The sequence below is a fragment of the Camelus bactrianus genome, chromosome 10, assembly GCF_048773025.1.
Source record: "Camelus bactrianus isolate YW-2024 breed Bactrian camel chromosome 10, ASM4877302v1, whole genome shotgun sequence".
Taxonomy (NCBI): domain Eukaryota; kingdom Metazoa; phylum Chordata; class Mammalia; order Artiodactyla; family Camelidae; genus Camelus; species Camelus bactrianus.
In genome coordinates, this window is record NC_133548.1 from 55,821,389 (window position 1) to 55,848,481 (window position 27,093).

The 27,093-nt window shown below is 36.3% G+C and overlaps 1 protein-coding gene across 2 annotated transcripts; it reads left to right on the plus strand.

The window, feature by feature from the left end:
• The first annotated feature begins 1,531 nt into the window (after positions 1–1,531).
• Positions 1,532–25,899, plus strand: PCF11 (PCF11 cleavage and polyadenylation factor subunit). 2 transcript variants are annotated; one of them, XM_045508994.2, is made up of 16 exons: positions 1,532–2,040; positions 5,765–5,890; positions 7,802–7,990; positions 8,340–8,534; positions 9,485–10,602; positions 11,017–11,197; positions 11,310–11,793; positions 12,316–13,877; positions 15,783–15,882; positions 19,515–19,634; positions 20,174–20,279; positions 21,985–22,168; positions 22,624–22,779; positions 23,159–23,251; positions 23,787–23,822; positions 24,784–25,899. In XM_045508994.2, exons 1-16 carry the CDS (start codon positions 1,849–1,851, stop codon positions 24,997–24,999), a joined length of 5,058 nt encoding a protein of 1,685 aa, XP_045364950.2. In that variant the 5' UTR covers positions 1,532–1,848; the 3' UTR covers positions 25,000–25,899. The 2 variants fall into 2 exon arrangements, with proteins under 2 accessions (XP_045364950.2, XP_074228857.1); XM_074372756.1 differs by having other exon boundaries at positions 11,310–11,400.
• The last annotated feature ends 1,194 nt before the right edge of the window (positions 25,900–27,093 follow it).

Below are 27,093 nucleotides of genomic sequence, written 5' to 3' on the forward strand. Positions count from 1 at the left end.
TAAATACCATCACTAACAATGGTATGAAATTGAGATCCATAAATACCTATTCAACAGTATTTCTCAGCTTCAAATGACAAAAAAACTCTTCTCATTTATGTGCTATCACGTTAAGAAATGAAAAATACATGTCTAAACAATCTTGTACATGTTTAAGTACGTGCAGTTTATGATATATCAGTTATACTTTAATAAAGCTGCTAAAAAACCCCAAAACAAAAAGAAGAAATGAAAATGTTACTTATTAGGACAAATAAAGGAATTACTTCATTTATTTAGAGCAGTGTCTTCTGGGGAACAACAATGTACCTCTACGGAGCCTAGTAGCCTAAGTATTTTATGTAATTAATACCAGTTTTTTTTCAGCCTACATTTAGGTTACTACCTCTACGCAACGAAAAAAATACCCTTTTATTGTGTTACGTTGCAGCTCAACGGCAGAACTATTTGAATGCTTTGTGTTTCGCGAGCATCATTTTCAGCCTCTAAATAGGATTTTAGAAGCCTGGGGAAAGCTCCTTGCAAGTGAAATACATAATTTTTCGTAGGTGACCCAAATTGCATATCCTAGGGCCGTTTCGAAGTGCAGAAGGTCGAGAGGAGCTATCAGGCTCGGGGCTGGGTGTGGCTGTTGTGAGAAACCTTTCCTAGAGATCCGAGTGGGCTTCCCAAAGAATCTCCTCCAAATTCCTTATAGAAAAAGCCTTTCTCTTACACGCGCGGGCACACCGCCCCCCCCATAAATAAACGCATTTTCCTAAGGGTACACACACACACACACCCATAAATAAACGCATTTTCCTAAGGGTACACACACACACACACACACACACACACACACACACACCCACCCATAAATAAACGCATTTTCCTAAGGGTTCAACTCAAGAAAGCCGGCCTAGATGTTTTTGTTTGTGGAAGTGGGAATCAGCGTGCTGGAGCAGACTCCAGTGCTCTTGCCGAGGTCGGGGTGAAGCCCGGTCCCTCCTCCGGGTCTCAGTTCCGGGAGGGGCAGTCGGCCGCGGCGGCTCGACCCGCCCAGGCTTTCGGGAGCACCTGAGACGAAAACAAGGTGGGGCCGGCGGCCCGAAGCCCCGCTCGGCTTAGCCCCCAACCCCAGCGCGGCCGCCGAGGAAGGCGGAAGAGGGCATGATTGACGGGGCCGCTCAGCGGCTAAGACTTTGCAGAGGGTGGGACGAAGCAGGGACGGCTGAGCTTTCCCCTTAAACTGGTTGGGTTGGGTCGCGGGAACAGCCTCCCCCAGGCCTATTGGCCTCTCCGAGTGGGTTGTTATGGTAACAAATGACCGAACAGTCCCTTATGAATCGGCCAATGAAAGGGGCCGTCTTTTCCACCCCACCTCCGGGCAGTAGGTATTGCGAAAGCCCGGGTAGGATCCCGAGAAGAAGGAGGTGTCGGGAGGTTCAGCGGAAGGTCCGGGAGCGGGGGCTTGTGACGTTAGCGGGCGAGCCAATCACGTCGGGCTTTATCAACGGCCCCGCCCTTTTACAGCACATTTCCCCTCCCCTAGCTCATTTCGCACGACGCAGCGGTTGGGAACACAGACATTTTCGGAGCTGGAGCCGCCACTGCCGCCGCCATTTTGTGTCTGTGGAGAAAGAAGCTTCTGTGGCGGCTGGAAGTGGACGGAGATCACCCGTGAGACGGCGGCGTTTCAAACCCGAGGTTCCCCCTGTGTCGTCCCCCAACCCCCCTCCGCGGTCAGCATGTGGTGAAGCCGGAGCCGCGAGCGACCCGGGGAGAGGAAGAGGAGTCGGAAGGGAGGCGGGGTAACGAGAGCGGCTTCAGCTTCAGCTGCGGCGGACCTCGGAGGGGGGCCGCGGCGCAATGTCAGAGCAGACGCCGGCCGAGGCCGGTACTGCGGGGGCCCGGGAGGACGCCTGTCGGGATTATCAGTCATCACTCGAAGACCTGACCTTCAATAGCAAACCGCACATCAATATGCTGACCATTCTAGCCGAGGAGAACCTGCCCTTCGCCAAGGAGATCGTCTCTCTCATCGAGGCCCAAACCGCCAAGGTTTTTATACACCCCGCAGCCTCCTATTCTTCTAATACTCCCTGATTTTAGTGTCAGCCTCATCCCAGGTCTCGCTTCCATCCGAAGGGGGACAGTGTTCCTCCTCTCCAACCCCCACCCCAACTCAGGCTCGGTCCTTGGCCCAGGCTTCGAGCGTGGGCCTCTCTTGGAGGGAGTGGGGAGGTTAAAGGGTGGAGTCCCACTTCCGCTTACCAGCTCCCTATTTAGGCCACCGCATCGTGTATCCCGACACACACGCTTTGAATAATGGAGCCCTTTGGGGAGGGGGAGACCTAAAGGCAGTTTGTGGTGTGGGGAAGTAAGAGTTAAAGCCATTTTAATCTCCTGGGAAGGTGGGGAGTGGTTCCTCCCCCGTTTGCCCCCCCTCCCCGCCCGGCCCCCGTACCCTTTTGGGTAATTGTGCTCTGTGGGTTGGAAGGAGGTGAAGGGGGACCTGGGAGCGAGCTGTTGGTGGGTGGGAACAGGGCACTGGCCCCGAGTGGAGCAGCCGCCTGTTAGGAGCCCAACATGGCGCCTGAAAAGCACATGATGCGAAAGGGAAGAGAGGAGAATCCATTCCCTGCCAGCCAGGCAGCTGCTCACACCCGTCAGCCCCGTTTTGGGGTGGGGGCGGCTAGATGTAACTCTTCTTCTCCTATCGGAGGGTCTAACTTGCCCCCCAAATACGGGAAACTGGGGGTAAGGGTGGGGTTTGGGGGTGGGGTGGGGAGGAGATCTTATCCAACCTGTAGGTGGAGAACTGGCCCACTGGGTAACAAGTACTTGTAGTTTTTTTTTTGAAAAAGTTCAGTCCCTCCTCCTCTTCCTTTTCTCTTTTTTTCCTCCCTTCCCTGAGAGTGAAGACGTGCTTTGCTTCACCCCTTGACAGCAGTGGTCCTCTGCCACCCTTTATTTCCCTGTAGTCCTCCTCTTCTGTGGATTCATGTGGGAGCGATATGTCATTTAAGTAAAGTTACTGTTAAATTTAGTTATCATATTGAGTTTTAATGGCTTCCCAGTACTTCATTTTAAGTTATTTTTCAAGTTTGTACTTATGGTTTAGTTTTTTTCTAGTTGTTAGTGATTGAAATTACCAGGATGAGCCTCCTTTTAGCAGAGTGAACCCCTTTTAAAAGGCCACTTTAACAACAACCACCAATATATATTGTTTAGAGGCGGTTTCTGTCTAGTGTAAAACTGAGTGGTCTGACTTTAATAAATGGTTTTGAAATGTGTGACTGGTATTATAAAATTTGTGAATAAAACATATAAAATATGTATTTGTCTTTTTTATTTACCTTTGTAAGGTGTAGAATTTGTTTCCAAGACTTATTTTTATCTACGTGGTTGTGTGTTTTTAACAAAAGTCTTTAAGTGACTTGGGTTCATTCTTTAGGTTCCATCCACTCTTTTGGGTAAATCTGTTCACAAGATACACGGTTTCAGGTGGTCCTTTCATGCCTTAAAGAGGACAGAAAGTAAGGTTTGTTTTTCTTTAAAAGGCCCAACAAGTTTGTCATGCTGTCTGACAGCTAAAATACAAGTCCTCATTCACCTTTTCCTGTGAATGTCTGTGTGAAACAGCTATTGTTCTTTTTTTAAAGTATGAGATTTAAAGAGGAAGCATTTCTCATACTCAACATCCTTTTTATTGATACCGCAAACATGTTGGACGTGAAAACTTAGTTTTTGTCTTGTTAAAGGCTTAACATTAAATGCCTTTAAAAAAAAAACAACTGCATTGCCGTTTTTTAAAAAAAATAACATCGATTTTTAAAATCCTACCTAGTGTTTTTTGGGATTACTAATATTCCACAGAGCCTAAAATTTTAGCAGTTTAGGTTGTCACTCAAAAGACCTGTTTCCTTGCTGGTTTTTAATGGATCCAGAAGACCTTCGAGAAATGAAAACTAAATGCTGACTATAGTGACCACACTAAAGTTTGTATTTATGTATGGCTACACAGAGTGGCGAAAATAGTTAGACTATTTGCTGATGAAAGACAGCTGAAATTTTTTTGGCACACGCTTTCTGGTAATTTTGTAAAGCCAGATTGAGGAAAAGATGTAAAAGTCACTTTGGGGAAATACCTTAATCAGGGTTGGGGGTGAGGGTGAGGGGAGGGATTTTCTGTCATTTGGTAGCAAACTGGCTTGGTTTTGTGTTTCTGGAGGTGAATGCTTGTGTCCTTACCCTCTAGCGTCTCAGCATTACTAAACTTAAGAATTCACACTTAACTTGACCCCTCCCATGAGGCAGCAGTAGCGAAAAAATATTACATATAAGGATTCACTTGTACAATAAAAAGTTAGCCTACTGAACAGATTTTGGTTTTAAAGAGAGCCTGTTTATTTTCATAAGTACAACAATAACTAAAATGGTATAAAACATGACATGGTAAGATGAAGACACAGCAATGAAGCAGTTGACATGTTGGTACTTAATAGTTTACCCACATGCAATGGCCTTGTGAAACCCTTTTTTAAGATAGTACTGTAAAAGAAAATTTTAAGTTATTCAGAGGTTTCCTTAGTCAACTTTGGTTGTAAAGGTGTTATCAGAAGCAAGAGCACTTCCACACACTTGTATGGGCAATTGGTTTTGTGAAATAAGATGGCATTGTGTACTGCAGAACTGTGTCTACCCTAGCTACAGGTAGCTATGGGCAAATTGTTTTAGGGTTAAGGTTCCTATACACATGGGAAGGGTAAATGGGGATAATTCTGTTTTTGTTTTTAAATCATGGGTGTTCCTGTGGAGTGGGAGTTAACGGTTTATATGGTGTGTCTTAATGCTCCTCAACAAGTCTGTGAACCTGCTGATGCTTTCTGGAAACTTGCTGTGCCTTCTAAAAGCCAGTAATGGGTAGGCATTCCAGTTGAGCTGGGGCCACATTTCTTTCCTTTGGAAAGGGCCACCTGTATCGGCATCATCACACTGGCTCTGCACAAATTTAGAACCCCTGGTTTGTGCGTGTCAGAGGAAAAGTGTTTCGACGGAGAGTCTGTGCTGTGAAGAAAATCTTCAGGACAAATCCTGGTTTCCAGAGTCAAGTTCAACCTGATTTACATGACTCAGCGGCTGCTCCATCCAGTTTTTCTTGTATAAGTAACAACTTGCACCTTCCTGCATGTTCCTGTGCAAGTTTAAAAGTGTTTTTTTGCCATTAACTTCATATGTGAAGTGTACTTTGTTCATTGGATTATAGAGAAATAATCCTAATGATGTTACAGGTAACAAAGGCCTCGTAGACTTTAACATATAAAATATGCCTATGGAAATTAGGGTTTCTGCCAGAGGTCTGGAAACTTTGTTTCATTGAGGATAGGCACAATTCATCATAAGTTAATGTGGGTCACAAATCTTACACTTGGATTACAGAAAATACCCTGTCCCTTGTTTTGGTCACTTAAAACACAGGTTTTTTTGTTTTTGTTTTTTTTTGACTATATGGACCTGACAAATCCATTGACTTGAATGAATGTACTAGAGACTCTGTTTTTCTTCCTGGTAATTCTGAGCTTATTTTGTGTGCTCAACTAAAGGTCATTCGTTGTAAGGTGAGAACTTGAACACTTAATTTTCATAAAGTTAATTGACTCAAAAGTATTTAATATCCACAAAATAGAGGTCTGTATTATAGGTTAAAAACTCACTTTTAAAAGTAATTTCTTTGGTGGCAATTCATTATACTAAACTTCTCAGTTTCTTTTTATTACTTCAGGCTCCTTCCTCAGAGAAGCTTCCTGTTATGTACCTTATGGATTCTATCGTGAAAAATGTTGGAAGAGAGTATCTCACTGCCTTTACTAAAAATCTAGTTGCAACATTTATTTGTGTGTTTGAAAAGGTATATATACATTTAGAAACATTTGAATTTTTAAAAAATGTTCCCTGATTAAATAAATACTTGCCTTTGTGTTGGGTTTTCTTGGGTGGTGAAATGTTTTATTCTCTTAAACATTTACCATGCTTAAGTTAGTATTTTATGTTTAAAGCAGATTCTAGGTGTTTTACATTATCCATTCAAGAGTAGGTGGATTTGCTTTTAGAATTTTTTTGGATTGAATTTGTTCATTTGATTGAAGATCTGTTTAGTCAATAGGATATGGGCAAACAGATCTGAAGCTATCAAGAGTACTCCAAATTTCATTGTTTGGGTTTCTGGTGTTAGAATGTTGACTATTTCTATCTTCAAAAAACAAAAACCAAAAAAGAATCTGGTAGTGTGTCTCAACCTGTGATTGATGCCTGAAACTTTTGTGACACTTTTTTTCTGGAAATGTTTCCTCTTGTTACTTTGTCCAAGTATATTTTATATGAATGTTCTAGATATGTGTTAATGGTGGATCAGTTAATTGCTTTAGGTTATTTTGGAAATACTTACCCCCAACCCTGGCGCCTCTTAGTGTTTAGAAGAAAGGCTTATTAGTTTCTATACCTAGAGATTATAAATTCCTTCTATAACATTGTGTCTGGTAGTTTGGTTAATACAGTATTATCTTGAGGAAGACAAAGGATTTGCTGAAGTAATTCTCTTCCTGTCAGGTCTAATCTTTCACGCTGAGCAAAAGGGCATTTATTTGGGTTTGAAGATTGTTTCCTAACAAAAAATTGGTGGTTCTTATATCTTAGTAGATGTACCTTTTGTGTCTGGAGAAATCTTAACAGTTGTCAGACTTGGAGAATTGGGATTATTTTGAAAGAACTCTCATTATCAATTTAATTTGTTCATTAGAACAGAAAATGTGTAGTTGCTACTTGAGTAATTTTTTCCCTTTAAGCTCTTAGAGAAAAGAAATACTGCTAAGTAAGTATATGCAGAAGAAATTTGGAAAGCTGTGTTTCAAATTGTGTTATGGAGCTTGCTAATAGTGTATGGTAGACCTTTGATAAAATACTGCTTACCTGAGACTGGAGAAGGAGAAGCCAACTTTGCATTATAGAAATTAGGGTGCTAAACCAATTTCTTGATTTCAGTATGTCAAATTCATTTGGGTGTTTGGTAGCATACTTTTACTAAATCTACCTGGGCCTTAACACTGCAGGTGATGAGAATGAACTTGTAGTAAATATTATCTAAAAACTTGACTATAGTCAAGATTTTATTATTCTAAAGTTAAGAATTCAGTTTTTCCAAGTACGAGATTTCTCTGATGGCTGATTTAAAAAGTACTGTTGTTGTTATGCCCATAACAAGCATGAGCAGATAAGTGGCATAAAACTAAAGCTCATCAGTGGGCAAGATTTTGTGAATTTCAGTTATTCAGCTGCCTTCCATACCCAAAATAGCTTCTTCCTAGGTACCAACCATATTGTGTTGTGGAAGATCAGTTAATGAGATAATTTTCTTTAATTTTGTACTACATGTAAATAGCTTTAAAAATTTAAGCCATCAGGTAAACTATTTTCTGTTGAATATTTGTCCAGAGTAAGAGTAATATTAGAAATAACTATATCAAGCCCTAAAATTTGGAAGCGTGTTTGTTGTTCTTTTAAAAATACAGACTTGTCTACTTGTTTGCTTTCATGAAGGCTACGTAATAATGACTTGACTTTGTCTAGTTTTTTTTGGACAGAGAAATTTCTTTACATCTGCAAACAAGTAGATGTTTAATAAATTATTACTGTTGTATATATTTATGAATGAGTAGTTTGTGTGCTATATGTGAAGTAGAAGATTTTTGGAGCTTTGTACTTTAATATGTAAAAAACATTCTATAGTAACTTAACAAGCCATAGAATTGTTCTGTTGTTCTAGGTGGATGAAAATACTAGAAAAAGTTTATTTAAATTACGTTCCACATGGGATGAAATATTCCCTTTGAAGAAACTTTATGCCTTGGATGTCAGAGTCAATTCGTTAGATCCTGCTTGGCCTATTAAACCTCTACCCCCCAATGTGAATACATCTAGCATCCATGTGAATCCTAAATTTTTAAATAAATCGGTAAGTTTTAACAAGTATTGTATATAACTAATAGTTTTAACTGTCAAATTTTTACTTCTGTAAAATTTCTTCCCAGAAAAATGTCTCAAGAATACGCTGTACTGAATTAGTTTAGTTAACTAACCCCCTGCAAGGTTCACAGTGCATTATAACTATTCTTGCTTAGGTTTTATGTAATATATTTATCTTGGTTTTTAAATTCCCCAACATTTTCTGTGTGCTTTTAAACATGATTGACTATCTAAGACTATGGATAGTAGTAAGAGATAAGTTGATAATTTTTAGTTCCCCCTTAGCTTCCTTTATAGCTGTGAATTTTTTTTTTTTAACAAATTATTTTTTCTTGTAGCCTGAAGAGTCTTCAACACCTGGCACAGTGGTCAGTTCCCCTAGCATCTCCACTCCTCCAATTGTTCCGGATATACAAAAGAATCTAACCCAAGAGCAACTAATAAGGCAGCAGTTACTGGCAAAACAAAAGCAGTTGTTAGAACTTCAGCAGAAGAAGCTGGAGCTTGAGCTAGAGCAAGCTAAGGCACAACTGGTAAGTAGAGGAGATTTGGCATTTTAAATACTTTAAACCTGTTTTCTGATGGAGAAGGAATTATTTTGTATTTGAATTGTATTAACATGTTACTCTTACTAATATATTTTTCTACTTTCACATATTTTGCAAATTATGGTGTATTTATTAGTCCAAATTTTTGTATCCTTATTGTAAAACTCACTTGAATATAAACTGTGCACTATTTTCTTTGAAATAGTTTTTGTGAGATAGCTATCTTATGAGATAGCACCTTAAATTTTGTTAAAAATTATATCATGTGGACTTAATATCAGTCCCAAGATGGTAGGTATGTTGTGGCAAATGTTTATGCCTAGTCTTTAATATTTTATGAGCTTATACTTTATTAGCAGAAATCCTTAGCAGGAAGCTTAGAAGCCTAAAAAAAAAAAAAGAAAAGAAAAAAGCCATCACAAAATTAAGGAGGCCAGGAAGATTACATAGTTCTGTGCATGAATGACCTTACAGTAAGTTATTTTCTTTAGCACTTGACCTTCCCTGAGAGTGAAGGAGTACAGGAAGGCAGAATTTTATGAGTTCATTATCAGTACCATTTTGAGAAGAACTAAATTTACTGACATAGAATTCAGTTGGAATGACCTTGACTCCTGTGCAGCTGGAGTGCAGTGATTTGTTTAGTAGTTTCTTAGTATCAGTCTGGCTCAGAATTCTGAATAATTAGGAAGAAGGAGGAATTTTTCTTCATCTTATCGAAGTTACAAAAAGTAGAGGACTAGTAAGAAATAACAGACCATGTATGTACATGACTTTTCTCATTTCAATCTTTAATGGTAGAAGTATACACTATAAATACAGTATTGAATAAGTAGATTTATTGAATAAAGCATTACATTCTTTAGTTTTCAATTTCTTGACAAATAATCTGCATATTTTACAGTTTTAACATGAACATTTATTTTGCATTTCAGGCAGTTTCTCTTAGTGTTCAGCAGGAGACATCCAACTTAGGTCCTGGATCTGCACCGTCCAAATTACATGTTTCACAAATTCCCCCTATGGCAGTTAAAGCTCCCCATCAAGTTCCTGTGCAACCCGAGAAAAGTCGTCCAGGTCCATCCTTACAAATTCAGGATTTGAAGGGAACTAACCGGGATCCCCGTCTTAATAGGATGAGTCAGCATTCTTCTCATGGAAAAGATCAGAGTCACAGGAAAGAATTCCTAATGAACACACTGAACCAGTCTGATACTAAGACAAGTAAAACTGTACCCTCTGAAAAATTAAATTCATCCAAACAAGAAAAAAATAAATCAGGTGAAAAAATAACCAAGAAAGAACTCGACCAATTAGATTCTAAATCCAAATCTAAATCTAAATCACCATCACCTTTGAAAAACAAATTATCCCACACAAAAGACTTAAAAAATCAAGAATCTGAAAGCACAAGGGTGTCTGATATAAGCAAGAGAGATCCAAGATTGAAAAAACATCTTCAGGATAAGACTGATAGCAAAGATGATGATATAAAAGAGAAGAGAAAAACTACAGAAAAAAAGGATAAAGATGAGCACATGAAATCATCTGAACATAGACTGGTAGGAAGTAGAAATAAAATCATAAATGGCATTGTACAGAAACAGGATACAATAACGGAAGATTCGGAAAAACAGGGGACAAAACCAGCAAGATCAAGTACTAGAAAGCGATCAAGATCACGATCACCCAAGTCCCGCTCACCGATTATACATTCTCCCAAGAGAAGAGATAGGCGGTCACCCAAACGAAGGCAAAGGAGTATGTCTCCAACCTCAACACCCAAAGCTGGGAAGATTCGCCAGTCGGGAGTTAAGCAGTCACATATGGAAGAGTTTACTCCACCTTCCAGGGAAGAAAGAAATACGAAGAGAAGTACTAAACAAGATGTTCGAGATCCAAGGCGAATAAAAAAGACTGAAGAGGACCGACCGCAAGAAACTGCAAATCAGCATTCTACAAAATCAGGCACTGAACCAAAGGAGAATGTAGAAAATTGGCAAAGTTCCAAGTCTACCAAACGATGGAAGTCTGGTTGGGAAGAGAATAAAAGGTAGGATGTTAACATTTTTAATTAAGTAGAATAATATATACATTTAAAAATACAGTGCTAATATAAAAACTGAATAATGTTTATTGGGTGCTATAATTAGTACTTTTTTACCATTTAATTTTTACAATTCCATGGGTTAAGGACCATTATTATTGCTATTGCTATTTTACAGATAAGGAAACTGTAAAGTTTAGAAAGGTTAACTAATCCACCTAAGGCGGCACATCCAAGGCATGCAAGAATCAGAATTCATGTCTGATTTTCCTGACTTCAGATCTTATGCTCTTAATCATTTAACTAACTTTTATGGTTACATATATTCATTTTAACCAGATCCTATTAAGGATCCTTAAATAAGGTCCTGGTGTATTTAAACTTTTTTTTTATGAAGTAACATTGCTTTTATGGTTTCAGTTTACAACAGGGTGATGAACATAGTAAAGCTCCTCATCTAAGGCATAGGGAGAGCTGGTCAAGCACTAAAGGAATCTTGTCACCTCGAGCCCCAAAGCAGCAGCATCGATTAAGTGTAGATGCCAATCTTCAGATTCCTAAAGAGTTAACTCTTGCAAGCAAAAGAGAATTACTTCAAAAGGTAGCTACTGTGCTCCCCATATAGTCGTTATTCTCCTTTTATCTGTAAGTCTTATTTTGTAAGTATTTTTTATATTTAAAATATTTGATTTCCTTTTATCACCCCTATGCAGACGAGTGAACGTTTAGCATCTGGTGAAATTACACAGGATGAGTTCCTTGTTGTTGTGCATCAAATTCGACAGCTATTTCAGTATCAAGAAGGTAAACATAGATGCAATGTACGGGATAGTCCTACAGAAGAAAATAAAGGTGGATTAAAAAAGAAACCTCTTTTGTCTGATGCTGAATTAACCTACTATGAACATAAAGCAAAACTGAAAAGGACACAGGTTCAGCATTCATTTCCAAGACTTGATCTCTTAGATCCTGATATTTTTGACTACCCTTTGACTGATGCCTTGTTGTCTGGAATAGAATGTGAGCCATCCAAAAGTAAACATGCAAGTAGGAATAGTGGAGCACAGTTTGACAGAAAAGAACAATTTAGTGAAAGAGCAAGACGTCTTTCTCCTATATCTGGGAGTCGTACTTATGCTGAGAATCTTTCACCCCATGAGGGCCGGAGAAGACATGACGAGCAAGTCTCTGCTAAAGGTAGAAAAAGTTAAATCAGATTATGCCTATTGAATCACACAGCAGTGAAGGGAAAATGAACAAGCTAAGTGGGGATGGATATTTGTGACTGTTCAGGCTACTGGTTTTTGTTTGTTTTGTTTCTTTTTTCCCTCATAGGGAAGGGAAGGGAGCTAATATTTATAAGGCCAACTGTGTGTCAGGTACTTACATGTGTACTCTGACTTAATCCTCACAACAACCCAATGAAATGTGTAATATCCCCGTTTTACAGATAGGAAACAAGACCAGAGAGGTTAAATAACTTGTTCTTGAAGTCAAATAATTAGTAAGTTGACCGAATGGGGATTTTCTTTTTTTTTAAACCCAGGTTTGTATGACTCTGGAGGGCATTCTCTTACTTGCTGCTTGATGCTTTCTTTTCCCTCCCCTCTAATAAAGTCAGATAGTTATGGATGTTTTATGAAATATAGAAAAAAGATTTTAAGATCATTTGATATATATTCAGATTCAGGGAAAATAAATTTTTTTTCTTTTTAAAAGGTGTACGAGAAGAGCAGAGATCACCGTTCAATGATCGTTTTCCACTTAAGCGACCTAGATATGAAGATTCAGATAAACCATTTGTAGATAGCCCAGCATCAAGATTTGCCGGCCTTGATACAAATCAACGACTTACGGCTTTAGCTGAAGACAGACCATTATATGATGGACCTAGTAGGCCATCAGTAGCAAGAGATGGCCCAGCCAAGATGATTTTTGAAGGACCTAATAAATTAAGCCCTAGAATTGATGGACCTCCTACACCAGGTTCTCTTCGGTTTGATGGGTCACCAGGACAAATGGGGGGAGGTGGCCCTTTGAGATTTGAAGGACCACAAGGCCAGCTAGGAGGTGGTTGTCCTTTGAGATTTGAAGGTCCTCCAGGACCAGTAGGGACACCTCTGCGGTTTGAGGGGCCAATTGGTCAAGCAGGAGGAGGTTTTCGGTTTGAAGGTTCTCCCGGTCTGAGGTTTGAGGGGTCTGCAGGTGGTTTGCGATTTGAAGGACCAGGGGGCCAGCCTGTGGGTGGTCTCAGGTTTGAGGGACATCGGGGTCAACCTGTGGGTGGTATGAGGTTTGATGGACCTCATGGTCAGCCCGTGGGTGGGCTTAGATTTGATAGTCCCCGAGGTCAGCCTGTAGGTGGGCTTAGATTTGAGGGAGGTCATGGTCCGTCAGGGGCTGCACTTAGGTTTGATGGACCTCATGGTCAGCCATCTGGTGGGATCAGATTTGAGGGCCCTTTGCTACAGCAGGGAGTTGGAATGAGGTTTGAGGGCCCCCATGGTCAGTCAGTAGCTGGTATGAGGTTTGAAGGCCAACATAATCAGCTTGGTGGCAACCTTAGGTTTGAGGGTCCACATGGTCAACCAGGGGTTGGGATCAGGTTTGAAGGACCTTTAGTCCAACAAGGAGGTGGAATGAGGTTTGACGGTCCTTCTGTACCAGGAGGTGGCCTGAGAATTGAAGGACCTCTGGGTCAAGGTGGTCCAAGATTTGAAGGTTGTCATGCTTTAAGGTTTGATGGGCAGCCAGGTCAGCCATCGCTGTTGCCAAGATTTGATGGATTACATGGTCAGCCAGGTCCTAGATTTGAAAGAACTGGTCAGCCAGGCCCACAGAGATTTGATGGACCACCTGGACAGCAGGTTCAACCAAGATTTGATGGTGTACCTCAGAGATTTGATGGGCCACAACACCAGCAAGCATCAAGGTTCGATATTCCTCTTGGTCTTCAAGGCACACGATTTGACAATCATCCTTCACAAAGGCTTGAATCAGTATCTTTCAATCAGACTGGTCCATATAATGATCCACCTGGCAATGCTTTTAATGCCCCATCCCAAGGACTACAGTTCCAAAGACATGAACAAATATTTGATTCACCTCAAGGACCAAATTTTAATGGACCACATGGCCCTGGAAACCAGAATTTCTCGAATCCCCTTAACAGAGCTTCTGGACACTATTTTGATGAGAAGAATCTTCAGAGTTCTCAATTTGGAAACTTTGGCAATTTACCTGCTCCAATAACAGTAGGAAATATTCAGGCATCTCAACAGGTAAGTCTGTTACAGTTATTTTAAAATTATGTTGTATGCAGATATGAACCATTTTTAATGTTTCTAGTGTTGGGGGAAGGTTTTCAGGAGATAGTTTATTATATAGGTTGGAAAGGTTTTTTTAAAAATTTAAATTCTTTTTGATAAAAAAATTTTTTTTTTGGAAAGTTTTTAATGTACTTAAAAAAAAACCAAAACCCATTTGCTAGGGATGTGTAGGTTAAGAGTCATTTGGGGCTGAAATTTGCTATTTAAATCCAAAATTGATCTTAGTTCTTCCAGGATCTAGAGAATTCTGTAAATCTCAATCTCCTCCTTCCCCCAATCATTTTTTTTTAAAAATAGACTTAAGTTTTTTAGAGTAGAGTAGTTTTAGGCTCACAGCAAAATTGAGGGTTTCCCATATACCCCTTGCCTTCACACATGCATAGCCTCCCCATTATGGTTTTTTGTTTTGTTTTGTTTTGCTTCAAAGATAGTAAAGTGTGATAAAATTGTGCATGTTTCATAGACCTCTGCTACATTGTACAACTGTTGAACCTTGATAAGTTTTAAAGCAGCTGATTTTATAGACTGTTCTTTAAGAACTTCCTCAGCTTGAGTTAAGCAAAAAATAAGAAAATCAAATTGCCCATGCTTTTATAGTCTGTGGTTCTTCTTCTTCCTCTTTTCCTAACTTTCCACCACTTTTTTCCATCATTCCAGTCAAATACAGTTGTTTGATGTTAATGCCAACACAGCAAACTTCCAACTTCTCTTCTAAATATATTCATTAGATCACCTCAACAAATGTGTAGTCACTTGTTGCTATTTTTTTGCACTTATTCTGTATACATTTTTAAATGCATATTGAAATGTTAAAACAACATGCTTATAATTTGTGATTTAATTAATATTAACAACTACTTTTGCTTACCTGCTGAATTTACTAGGCAAATTTACTTTTTTTCCTAGGCTAAATTTACTTTTTTCCAGGTGCTGAGTCTTTCTTTCTAGGACTAATTCATTCTATACTACTAACATTGCATGGAAGAAAGTGTAAAACATGAAGAAAGGTTTTAAAAGCATGTTATAAACGTTATTGATAAAAGGCAGTCTTCTGTTAATACCCAGTGGTTTGAGGAAGTTGGCCTGCTTAGTTACATTTACTCTGTTGCTATGTTCTTAAAAGAAATGATTCTGTAATTGACAAGATACTCTGGAATGGGACTTAGACTTATACAGAATTGATGGAGTTTTTATTATGTATGCATACCACTGAAAATTCACTGAAATTCGTTGGATACTGAACAAGCCCTATAAATGAATATTTGTTTACATAGCAATTTGTAGAAGTCCAGTCTCACCCTTCACTACAAATACAATATTTGTATGCCTGTGCGGTACATGTTTCATGACTGTTTTATTCTTTAACATTCCCTTAACATCGTTTACAGTCTACTTTGTAACCCAGAGTTTGGCCGAGCAGGATGATCATAAAGAAGTTCAGATTGCTAATTAAAGCAGGCTTTTGACATCTGTTACGATTGTGTATAGGTCACATCTCTGGATGTCAGTTTTCTATTTGTATAATAAGGGGAAACATAGGCAAGCTAAAGTGATTTGTGTAAGGTCAGACAGCTGGTTGTTGGCTATGTTACATTTGCATGGTATCGTAAACTTTTCAAAGAAACTTCACATCTATTCTCAGTTCCTTATAATTGTGTGAAAAAGATAAGGGAAGGTATTATTGTTCATTTTTATAGAAAGCCTAGAAGTGAAGTGACCCTGATAGGTTACACTTGTAAATCTTTGGTTACACTTGTAAATCTTTATTATGATAGAAACTAGGTCTTATGATATCTGTGAATATATTAATGTAATTTGAATGTAAAAGTTTTACTTAAAACAATCCTTCTCTTCAAGGTTCTGACTGGTGTTGCTCAGCCAGTAGCATTTGGCCAGGGACAACAATTTTTACCAGTTCATCCACAAAATCCTGGAGCATTTGTTCAGAATCCTTCAGGTATGTACTTTCTAAACTTTGTGTTTTTCAAAAGACAGTTATTGTTTGATTGAATAGCTACCTTGTCAATTTTAGAAAATGACAATTTTTAGAGGGCATATGCAATTTAGAGAAATTTAGTCTGGCTAGAACGTTTTGTTCCTTTTCTGAGTTTATTTACATAGTTGATGTGTAGTCACACTGATCCTCTTTACAACTGGAAATGGTTAGCCAGGATGTGTAGACCGAAAAAAGGGAAGGAGACCTATTGAGTGGAAGCTGGAGGGTGGGATAGGAATGCAACATTTGTGTTGAGGTAAAATGAAATCAATGACAAAGCTTAGAAATCTCAGTTATTTAATATCCTGAGTTTTTGTTTTGTGTTTGGTGATCCGGTATACATTAAGTGAATACTGGGGACATCACCTTGTAAGCTGATTCATTCATATGTCTTTTTGGGCACTAAAATAATTGTATACAACATGTTAAAAGAGAAGTAAAAAAAATCCACTTCTGATCTTCTAGCCAGATGCCCCTGATAAGCACCTGTGGGGTGAGGCATAACAATATTGTTATGGATACAGTATAGTAGATATGAGGTCTTTAAAAATAAATTTTAGTTTTAATATGTGAAAAATGAGAACTATATAAATTAAAATTACTGCAGAGTCACTGTATTGAGAACTAGCTCAACCAAATTGAAGTGATACTTGCTACTTGCTTTATTTCTGAATCATTACCATCTTTGGAAGCATGCTCTAGTGTGGCTCTGTTCAGTTTATTTACAAAGTTAGGGAGTTTTTCAAAAATTTAGGAGTAACTGTGGAAGTCCTAGCCAAGCACTAGTTTATGCATTTGTTCTTAAACTGTATCATCACAAGAAATTCACTCAAATTAATTTGAAAACATTTTGTTTTTAATTTCTAGACTGACAATTAGGATTAATATTTTTCATATTTTTTGTTTTCACTATAATGAAAAGACAAGGAAAGAATTTGAGGTCTAAAGTCACAAGACCAGGGTTAGAATCTCCACTCTGCTACTTTATAGGTGGGCAGGATATAAGCAAATATCCTTTGGGGTTCAGTTTTCCCTCTGTAGAAAGGATATCGTAAAAGTCAGTACTTGCCTGGGAATTTTTTTGTTTTGGAGAATCAAATGAGATAGTATATGCGAAAGTACTTTGTAACTTGTGCTATGTTGGTGTATTTTCCTTTAGAATTCAGTTTTTCTTGTCTAGTAGAGGACTTGTATTGGGGTTGATAGCATGAGGTGGTGTGCAACAACTGCAAATTTTGCTCTTTTTTGTATGAGATAAAATACAAAACTTGGGAATATTTTTCTGCTTTCACAACCTTGGGGTGCTTGTGTATACGGGGCATAGCAATGTCACAGAGGAAGTCACATCTTATTTCCTGCGTTGAAGGTATTAAATGAGATGTTAGGTATGCCTGCCTTCTTCAGGTTTTACTTATTCTTAAAGAGATATGAAAAGTATTCATTGTTTTGTATTCAGCTTTTCTCAAGGTTTTTCCTCAAAAATGAAAGTAAAAACACCCTTTTCCTAGTAGTAAATATACTCATGTTCATTTATTCATCCAAACAAATATTGATCATTTGCTATATGCTAGGCATTGTGCTAGGATGACTTTAGTAAGATTTGTCCTTCTAAGAGCTTTATAGTGTAGCAGGATCTATGGACTATTGTGTGCTTTTTTTTTTTTTTTTTTTGAAACAACTATTCATTTATTTATATCCTTGGATAAGCTAGATACCAACACTGGGTGCCCAAGTATGAAATTCCAAATCTGTTCTGAAATCACCTCTTCCTGTTTTTAAATGCATAGAAAATCAAATCAAATCTGAGTATGTCTAAGCTTTTTTTTTTTTATTTTTCTTCAGTGTTTTTTTAAATTGTATGTTATAAATGTATAATATGATTCACAATTTTTAAAAGTTATACTCCATTTATGGTTACTATAAAATACTGACTATATTCCCTGTGTTGTACAGTATATCCTTATAGCTTATTTTATACATAATAGTTTGTACCTCTTAATCCCCTATCCCTGTATTGCCCCTTACCCCTTTCCCCTTCTCTCTCCCCACTGGTAACCACTAGTTTGTTCTCTGTATCTGTGAGTTGGCTTCTTTTTTGTTATATTCACTAGTTTGTTGTACTTTTTAGATTCCATGTACAAGTGAAATCATACAGTATTTGCCTTTTTCTGTCTGACTTATTTTACTTGGACTGTTTTTTTTTTTTTTAAACGAATATTATATATACTGCCAAACACCTCTGTGCCTTACAAATATTCATTTAATCCTGATAACAACCTTAGATAAGAACAATTATTACTGTCCTTTTACAGATCAAGAAAACTGAGGCACAGATAAGCAACTTGATCATGTCACAGAACTAGAAAGTGTAATTTCTAGTTAGAATACCAGGAGTCTGGGTCCATATTTCATGTTCTTGTTCACTAAACTTGGCTGTGTGCAGACATGTGATTAGTTCGTTATGACTCTTAGACATATAAATAGTTAATTCTAATGAAATGTGAAGGTTAAACTATTATGAAATGGCTGTTGTAATTGACTATTGAGGTTGATTTATTAATTCATGTATTCAGACATTTCAAACATTTATTAGCCTACTGTATACAAGGCACTGTGCTAAGTATAAAGAGTAGGCAATGGTTAAGGGCTAGGATTATGTATTGTATTGTGGGTGCAAATTTCTGCCATTAGGAATTTTTAGTGGTTCAGGACCTTTCTGCCATTAAGAGGAATTTTTAGTGGTTTAGAACCTTTTAGTGGTAAGATGCATAGTAGTGACATACAAATATGTTAAAATACTGTTTTTATAGTTGAGTTAAACAATTATAATTATTAGATTAATGTTTAGCAAAATATTTAATTGGGTTGATTCTTCATGGGTGAATTTAAGAAGATTGTTATCCTTGTCTCATTTATTCAAATTATTGAAGCTTTAGTAAGCCTGACACCTGTTCATCAGTAGCCTGAGCTGCTTTGCACAGGCAGTAATTCAGCAAAGGTCAGAGGAGCAGGTATACTTCTGAGCCACATGGTTCATTTGCCTTTATTAGTTTCCCTGGGTAGTCATGGGAGGCAAGGGGGACTTGGCAGGAATACTTATGCTTTGGGTACTTTTTTCCCCTAGAAATCTGGGCTGAGGGATAGTAATCTACTTTATCTACACAAAACTATCTTTCTCAATATGGTTAGAAGATGAGGAATAGATAATTAGAAGGGTGAAAAGTTCGACCCAGAGGTGGTGCTTCATTGCACGGAAGGGAGCAGGAAGCTCTCTGCCCTCTGTATTCTGCTTTTCTTTGGCATGGTTAATTGGGCAACAATGAATAATATTTTTTTTTTTTAAGATAATACATATGTCCTTATAAAGTATTAGTTGTTTTCATTATTTGTCCTAGAATATATTTTTAAGAGGTGATGATTGCTTACCTAAATGCAAAGTTCATTTTTGGGAGCTATTGATAATTGCACTCATCATAACAAGATTTATCAAATTTAATGTTTATAGGACATTCTGAAGAAAGCTTTAAAAATGCTTAGTATAATTTGCATCTTTAAGTTCTACTTTGATTTTAAGAGTGTTATTTTTTTTAAAGGAGCCCTTCCTAAGGCATATCCTGATAATCATCTCAGTCAGGTGGATGTAAATGAATTATTTTCAAAACTGCTGAAAACAGGAATTCTCAAATTGTCCCAGCCTGATTCAGCTACAACACGTAAGTATGGTTCTATAATTCATCTACACAAAGCTTCATTAAGTTATAAAGATGTATGATATAATGATGTATTCTATGATAAAAGTTCTTACAATAATTGAATTCTTAGATTTTTTTTATTTTTGAAATGAAGTATAACTCGTTTATAATGAAATTTAAAAAATTTTCTAACATGGAACTGTTACGTGTTTAACAGTACACTGTTACTGTAAGAGTTGACATTGTTTCATTTAACTAACATTCCTACAGACACCATGTACAGACTTTTCTCTAGTTATTCTATACTATTTTAGCTTTCAAAAAATTGTTTGAATATTGATGAAATAAAATTTCATAAAGATTGACTTTTAAGAGATCAGACCTAATATCCCTTATCAAAGTAAAGAATTTCTTAGGTTCCTTGACTAGTAAACCTAAGATCAGAAGCACTGAATAGATGAGATGGGGCTCTCTATATGCTTATAACACTATAGTGTTTCCGTATAAAGAATACATGGAAACCGGTGTTGAGAAATTTATGTTTCTCTTTTCAATTGAAGAAGTAAATGAAGTTGCTGCTCAGCCCCCTGCTGAGGAGGAGGAAGATCAAAATGAAGATCAGGATGTTCCAGATCTTACCAATTTTACAATCGAAGAATTGAAACAGTATGTAATCTAATTTTCTTCCTAATTTTCTAAGATAAAAGGGACAGTGACTTTAATACAGTGGACATCATCATCAGTGCTATTTGTTTTACCCTTCTCACTGTTTTTAAAATTAAGGAAGCCTGTTTTCTCTTTTTTAATGTAGTGAAATATACATAACATAAACTTAAATCCCTTTTCAGATATGTCTGCTGTACAAGTATTTAGGCCAAAAGTCTGTCCCAGTATTTCTATTTTTTATTATCGCTGTTTGGTATAGCAAGTATAGGGAGTTAAGTATTAGGTATTGATAATCACTCATATGTCTTCCTTTTTATCTTTATTTTTTCTTAATCTTTTTTTTCCCTGTATTGATATTCCTATGCTTTTGAAGTTAAGAAAATGAGATTTTTGTAGTCTAGTATTTAAAAAATTAGCATTTTCATTTTATAGAAAATACAAATAAATAAAATCAAGAAAATTCCTACAATTCCCACTTCACTGATAACCACTGTTAACATTTGGTGCATATATTTTCACAAATTTTTATTGCCTATATTATATAAAAAACATTTAAAGTTGCTTTATGGATTCATTACATCCTTATGATTATTTTATAAAAAAAAAACAGAACTAATGGGTTTCAGCCTTTTAAAGGCAATTTTTTTCAAAGTGATACTTTCACATAGTTAATTTAAAACTTTATAATGTAAGTCTTACAAGAAAGGCTTATAATAAAAGATGGCATTCTTTTCTCCTAGTACTGCTCTTTACTCAAAGGCACCATTTTTTTCTCTAGCTCTTTTAACTATGGTTTCTGGTACTTACTTCTTCGTTTCTTAAAAGATACATAGTCTTCTGATTTAATACATTTCTTGATTTATCCCATTTAGACAGTCGCTTGACTTTCTGAAAGTGAAGATTTAGCTAGCTCTTTGACTGTCCTATCAGCTCTCCTTCATATAGTTATAAAACCATTTTTCATTAAATCACTATTCAGTATCAGTACTATGACTCGAAATATTTATTTTGTTTTCAGGTATACAAAATACTACTGTATTGTGCTTTTGTCTTTATACACACTAAAAAAAATTTTGGAGTTAATAACTTGTCCTTTTTGTTCACTTCCTTGATCTGCATAACTATCTCTTTCCAAACAGGGAGCCCAGAAGTAAAAAAACTGATTATTGTTGACCTCAGTTTCTCATTAGTCTTCTAATTTTTCTTTTTAGTTATTCATACTATTACTTCTTCTGTACCTCTTTCACTATTCTTTAGACCAGTGTGGTAAAGTTGAGTTATTAGAACTTTAAAGATCTCTGGAGATGTGAAATCTAATTGTAATGCCATATCCACCTTGATGTTGACATTAATCTAAGAACAGGCCAACTGTTGCCTTATTAGTTGGCAGATGATCATTCCATTATTACCTAGAAGGAAATAAGTAACTGGGTCAGGTCTGTTGTTAAGAGAGTAGACTTCATGTTCCAAAATTAACCAAAGTTAGGATAAAGAGAGTCAGTGATACACTATTAGAGAATAATAGTGGTCTTTGGATATGAACTCTTTTAGCCAGCTCTTAGCTGAAACATTATTTTGTTACATAATAATGGCTTCACCATTATTAAAATATGGAAATCTGAAGTATTTATAGCTGCCTTTTTTTTTAAAGGCCATTAAGCCACCTAATCAAAACTAAGGATTATTTCTGTATTTTTCAAAATAGACGTTATGATAGTGTTATAAATCGACTGTACACTGGTATTCAGTGTTACTCTTGTGGAATGAGGTTTACAACATCACAGACAGATGTATATGCAGATCACTTGGACTGGCATTATCGGCAAAATAGAACTGAAAAAGATGTTAGCAGAAAAGTCACTCACAGACGTTGGTACTACAGTTTAACAGTAAGTAATACATGTGCCTCTAAACTATCTTTTAGCCTTTAAATTATATCATTCTATAAGTGTATTTAAAGTGTATTTAAATAATTGCTGAGTGCTAACTAGTTAAAAAATAAATTTGAGGAGTATATATTTGCTTTTTGTTGATTAGAACACAATTCCAAGGTTCTATGACTGATTTTTTTTTGTAAAAAATTGTACATGAAATTTATCTTGTTTACTTTAATAGTTGTAACTCTAGAGGTAATGGAAAGTTAACATGAAGATCTTAACTATTCATTAATTGCTTTATGTTGTCTACTACTTTGGAGCTCAAAAAGAAGGTATAATTTTAGATAATTAATAGTAAAGGATATCATAGAAGAATGTACCCTTACCTTTAAACGGGATTATATTGATGGTGTGCAGCAAAAGTTCAGAAACAAATGAATATATTCTTTTAATTAACTCTTTTTAAGGACTGGATAGAATTTGAGGAAATAGCTGACTTGGAAGAACGTGCAAAGAGCCAATTTTTTGAAAAGGTGCATGAAGAAGTTGTGCTCAAAACTCAGGAGGCTGCTAAAGAAAAGGAGTTCCAAAGTGTACCTGCTGGACCAGCTGGGGCAGTTGAGGTAAAAGAAAAATGTTAAATTTCCTCCCTCTTTAAGGAAATAATCATCAACATATAACTTTATTTACCTCCCTCTTTTAATGATTTTAAGATTTCTTAAGCTTTACAGTTTCAATCTTATGATCTGGCTTTGGATTTCATAACCACTGTAGTTATTACATAATTACCAGTGAACAAGAGCAGTGAAATGTTAACTATTTTTGCATGGAAGAATACGAAATCCTTAGACTTTTATTTTGTGTCATGTATTTGAATAGTGTTAAATTTTCAGAAAACTCTTAAATTCCTTTCTCCACTTAACAAAATGTTTATGTATTTTTATTTAAGGGGATTAAATGTGTTCTGCTACATAAATTTAATTTTATATGATTCTATTTTAGAGTTGTGAAATTTGTCAAGAACAATTTGAACAGTACTGGGATGAAGAGGAGGAGGAATGGCATTTAAAAAATGCTATTAGAGTAGATGGAAAGGTAATTTTCAGTTCTTTACTTTATAAGGAGGTGTTAAGATAGTTTTGGTTTTTTGTATGGGTAGTTCACCACTTTGAAAGAAAAATGTTAATTGTTTTTGGTTTTTTTGGTTTTTAATACAAAAGGTATTTCTAAAGTACTGAATTTTAGAGAGTCAGAGTGTTTGAGTTGGAAGGGATTTTAGCAGTCATCTGGTCCTGTATTCATATTTTATATAAGAGGTTGCATAACTAGTAAATGATAAATCCAGGACAAGGTCTTCTGAGCCTTGTTCGTCTTCTTTCTGCCTAACTACACTACTTTGATTCTGAATTTATATTTCACCACCAAAACTATTTGTCTTGAAAACAAACCATGTTGTCTACTTAAATACATAAAGGAACTTCCAAGAGAAATCAGGATGAAATTTTGTTTCTATTCATTTTTATGACCAGATGATTTTCATTGCCTTTCCAAAAAGAAAATCGTATCAGAATAGTCCATTAGAAATGAATATGCATGTGAATACTTACTCACTTTTTTGTTTTTGCTTCAGATTTATCATCCATCATGTTATGAAGATTATCAAAATGTAAGTTCTTTTTGGCTGCTGTTTGTTCTCATTTATTTTAATAAATTTTATTTTCAGTTATTTTTTGCATCAGAGCAACATTGTTACTTTAATCTAGACATGTTGAGCTGTTTTAGTTTTGATGTAGTGTTTAGGTTGTTCAGTAAATACTGGTGCTGGGTTGATACGATCTAATTTAAATTTTGAGATTTTTGTATCATTCCTTGCACTCTGTTTATTTGAATCCTGATGATATCTTCTACTAGAGCACTAGGCCTAGAGAAATATGAGGAAAACTAAAGATGAGAAGGTTCATGATGGAAATAATTTTCTAAAAGTTACGGGTAGCATTTACTTTTTTTTCTTTACATATTCCAGTCAGCCATGTAATATAGGAATAATTTTTAAATGATCATAAATGAAATCTGAAAAAGACATCAGTCTGTTTACCTTCAAAATTCAAATTTTCATATTTGTAAAGTGATCACTTTTTTTTAAACCAAACAATGGAATAGATGAACTTTGAAAAGAATATTTGTTCTACAAGTTCAAGGGGCAGTTTGAAAGATACTTAGGTCATCAAAAGACTAGACTTTGTAGGATGATTTGATGGTTTGTAGGGATTTTAAAATCCTCAAGACTATTTGAAATTAGGAGTCACAAATCTCAGAATATGTATATTGGGGTTATCATCCAGATATTGGGGTTTTAAATAGAGAAACATGCCTAATCAGTTAATCAATTTGTTTGGCCTTCTGTTGGTTACCGCTTTTCTTACCTTAGCTCACTGCTGAGTCTGTATCAAGTGCTCAATATACGTTTTATTCATTGGCTGCCTTTATGACATGTTTTGTGGGAAAGCAGGTTTTTCAGTTGCATTTGGTATATGTGTTTTTGCCCATAGGAGGGGCTTATAAACCTGTCACTTAATGTGATACTTTTGAACTTTAATCAGTACTTAAAAGGGTTTTTCATCTTGTAGACATCTTCATTTGATTGTACACCGTCTCCCAGCAAGACACCAGTTGAAAATCCTTTGAACATTATGTTGAACATTGTCAAAAATGAATTGCAGGAACCTTGTGAAAGTCCCAAAGTTAAGGAAGAACGAATTGATACTCCACCAGCTTGTACAGAGGAAAGCATAGCAACACCCACTGAAATTAAAATAGAAAATGATACAGTTGAGTCAGTTTAAATAAAATGAGAAAGGTATGTTTTTCTTTAAAAAAAAAAAAAAGAGCTGCTGTTGGATCTAGAAGGTGAAGAATTTTTTATGTATATATAGACATATATCTATATAAATTGTCCAGCTGAGGCAGGGCCTTCAGCTATCATTTGGTTAATAAATACATTTTAGTATTTGCATTTCCTACTGCCTGCACAGTTTCAGGTGCTTGTCGTGTGAAAGTTCTGTAGATGTGTGCAAATTTAACAAAATGAAATTGTATGTGTAAAAATGTACGATTTTCACTTGTGAAACTGTAAATTATAAATAAAAAATATTTTTGCTATCCATGGAGTGTAATATTTATGCACACCATCAAATAAAGACAGTGTTTCTGTACTTTTTATTGGGTGAAAATGGAATTAAACAGCAACCTCAACATAAGGTTTTTTTCTAGTAGCTTCCCTTGATCAAAGAAGCGAAGTCTGAGTTTTATCCTTTAAAAGGGGGTTGTGAGAGCACTGCAGGACTTTTCTCAAATTGAAAAGCCAGATTTGAAAAAATTTTTAAAACAAAATAGGACATATTTGCATATATCTATCTCCAACTATAAAGAACCATCCAGATGTCCATTTTTGAAAAGTACCTAATGAAGCAACTTTTATTGAACTTGGACACTGATGCCATCAAATGATTAACAAATATATTTAAGTACTAAAGGTGATTTTTTTTTAATGACATTTTTCAAATTTGTCAAACAATTTAATGCAGATGAACATATTTCTATTTTAAGTTACAGGGGGATCTGTAAGAATGTTAATTTGAAACATGGTTAACCTTTTTTCCTTTGTTGGTTTTGATTGAATTAGATGGATGCCATGAGATGTTAATATTCATACATGTAATAAATAGAATGATGAAGAAACTCCAGTTTGTATCTCTTTATTTCTTGAATGGCTTTTAGAAAGAGACCTTTTTCCTGTCTTTCATCACTCTGTTCATTAAAACATGAATGAAGCATCTGCTATGAGCCCCGTACTCTGAAATGCAAGAATAATCTTTTCTGCCATCTACTGGAGGAGATAGGCATATAAAACAATGAAAGTCAATGTGTTGAGCATTTAACTTACTGTGTAGTAGGCACTGGCAAACTCTTTACATGTATTTTCTCTGAAACTTACAAATAACCCTAAATGGTAGGTGGTATCCCCAGTTTACAGATGAAATTGAATCATTCACTTAAAAAGTTGTAGAACAAGAATGTGAACCTGGCTTTGCTTCACTTTATTCCACCGCAATTTACAAAAATACCCTGAGAGAAATGCCAGATAGAAATAGGCACACCAAACTACCTCGAGGTGGGTTAAGGGAAGACTTTACAGAGGTGATATTTAAGTCTTAGAAGATAACTTGAAGTGGAGTCCACATTGGTGGGAGAGTGGGAGGATGAGCAGCAAATATGAAGGCTTGAAAAACTAGTTTTTACTTGGTTAAAACCCAGTAACATTGAATAGATTATGAAGAGTCTTCTTGGTCATGCTAAGGAGGAGTTTGTATTACACTGATGACCACAGGAACCACTGGAAATTTTAAACAGAAGTGATACCCTATTTTTATCTAAGGTTGGCTTTTTTTTTTTTTAAGAATCAAGTGAATAAAAATATAAAAAGATTACCAAATGCTATAGAAAGGTCCAGTAAGAAAACTGGTGTCCACTGGATTTGAGAAATATAAACACATTATGTGACAGCTGAACTTAAGAGTATACATGAACAATTTCATGGAAGAAATGCTGGGGTCTAAATCTAATAAAAATGCAGGCAAAACTTCTGTTTTGTCTTTTTTGGGGAGACCATCCACAGCTTTTATCAAATGCTTAAAAGTGTGTCACCATCAAGAGAAAGATGCCATTCAAACCTACAAATGTACCAAGAGTATCTGTATAGAGGAAGAGGGCCAAGGACAAGGAGGGTGTGAAAAACAAACATTTAAAGACTCTTAGGTGGGAAAGTGAGAAATTGGCACAAAAGAAGTAAAACAGGACAACTGGCAATGGGAAAAGTATGCTTTTCAAAGAATGGGTAGTCAACAAAGTCAAGAAAATACAGAAAGACTGAGAAATAT

Coding starts and splice junctions, on each gene's coding strand:
- PCF11 (XM_045508994.2), top strand. CDS start 1,849: ATGTCAGAGCAGACGCCGGCCGAGGCCGGTACTGCGGGGGCCCGGGAG. Junction 8,535..9,484: donor AGCAAGCTAAGGCACAACTG/GTAAGTAGAGGA, acceptor TTTGCATTTCAG/GCAGTTTCTCTTAGTGTTCA. Junction 11,794..12,315: donor CGAGCAAGTCTCTGCTAAAG/GTAGAAAAAGTT, acceptor TCTTTTTAAAAG/GTGTACGAGAAGAGCAGAGA.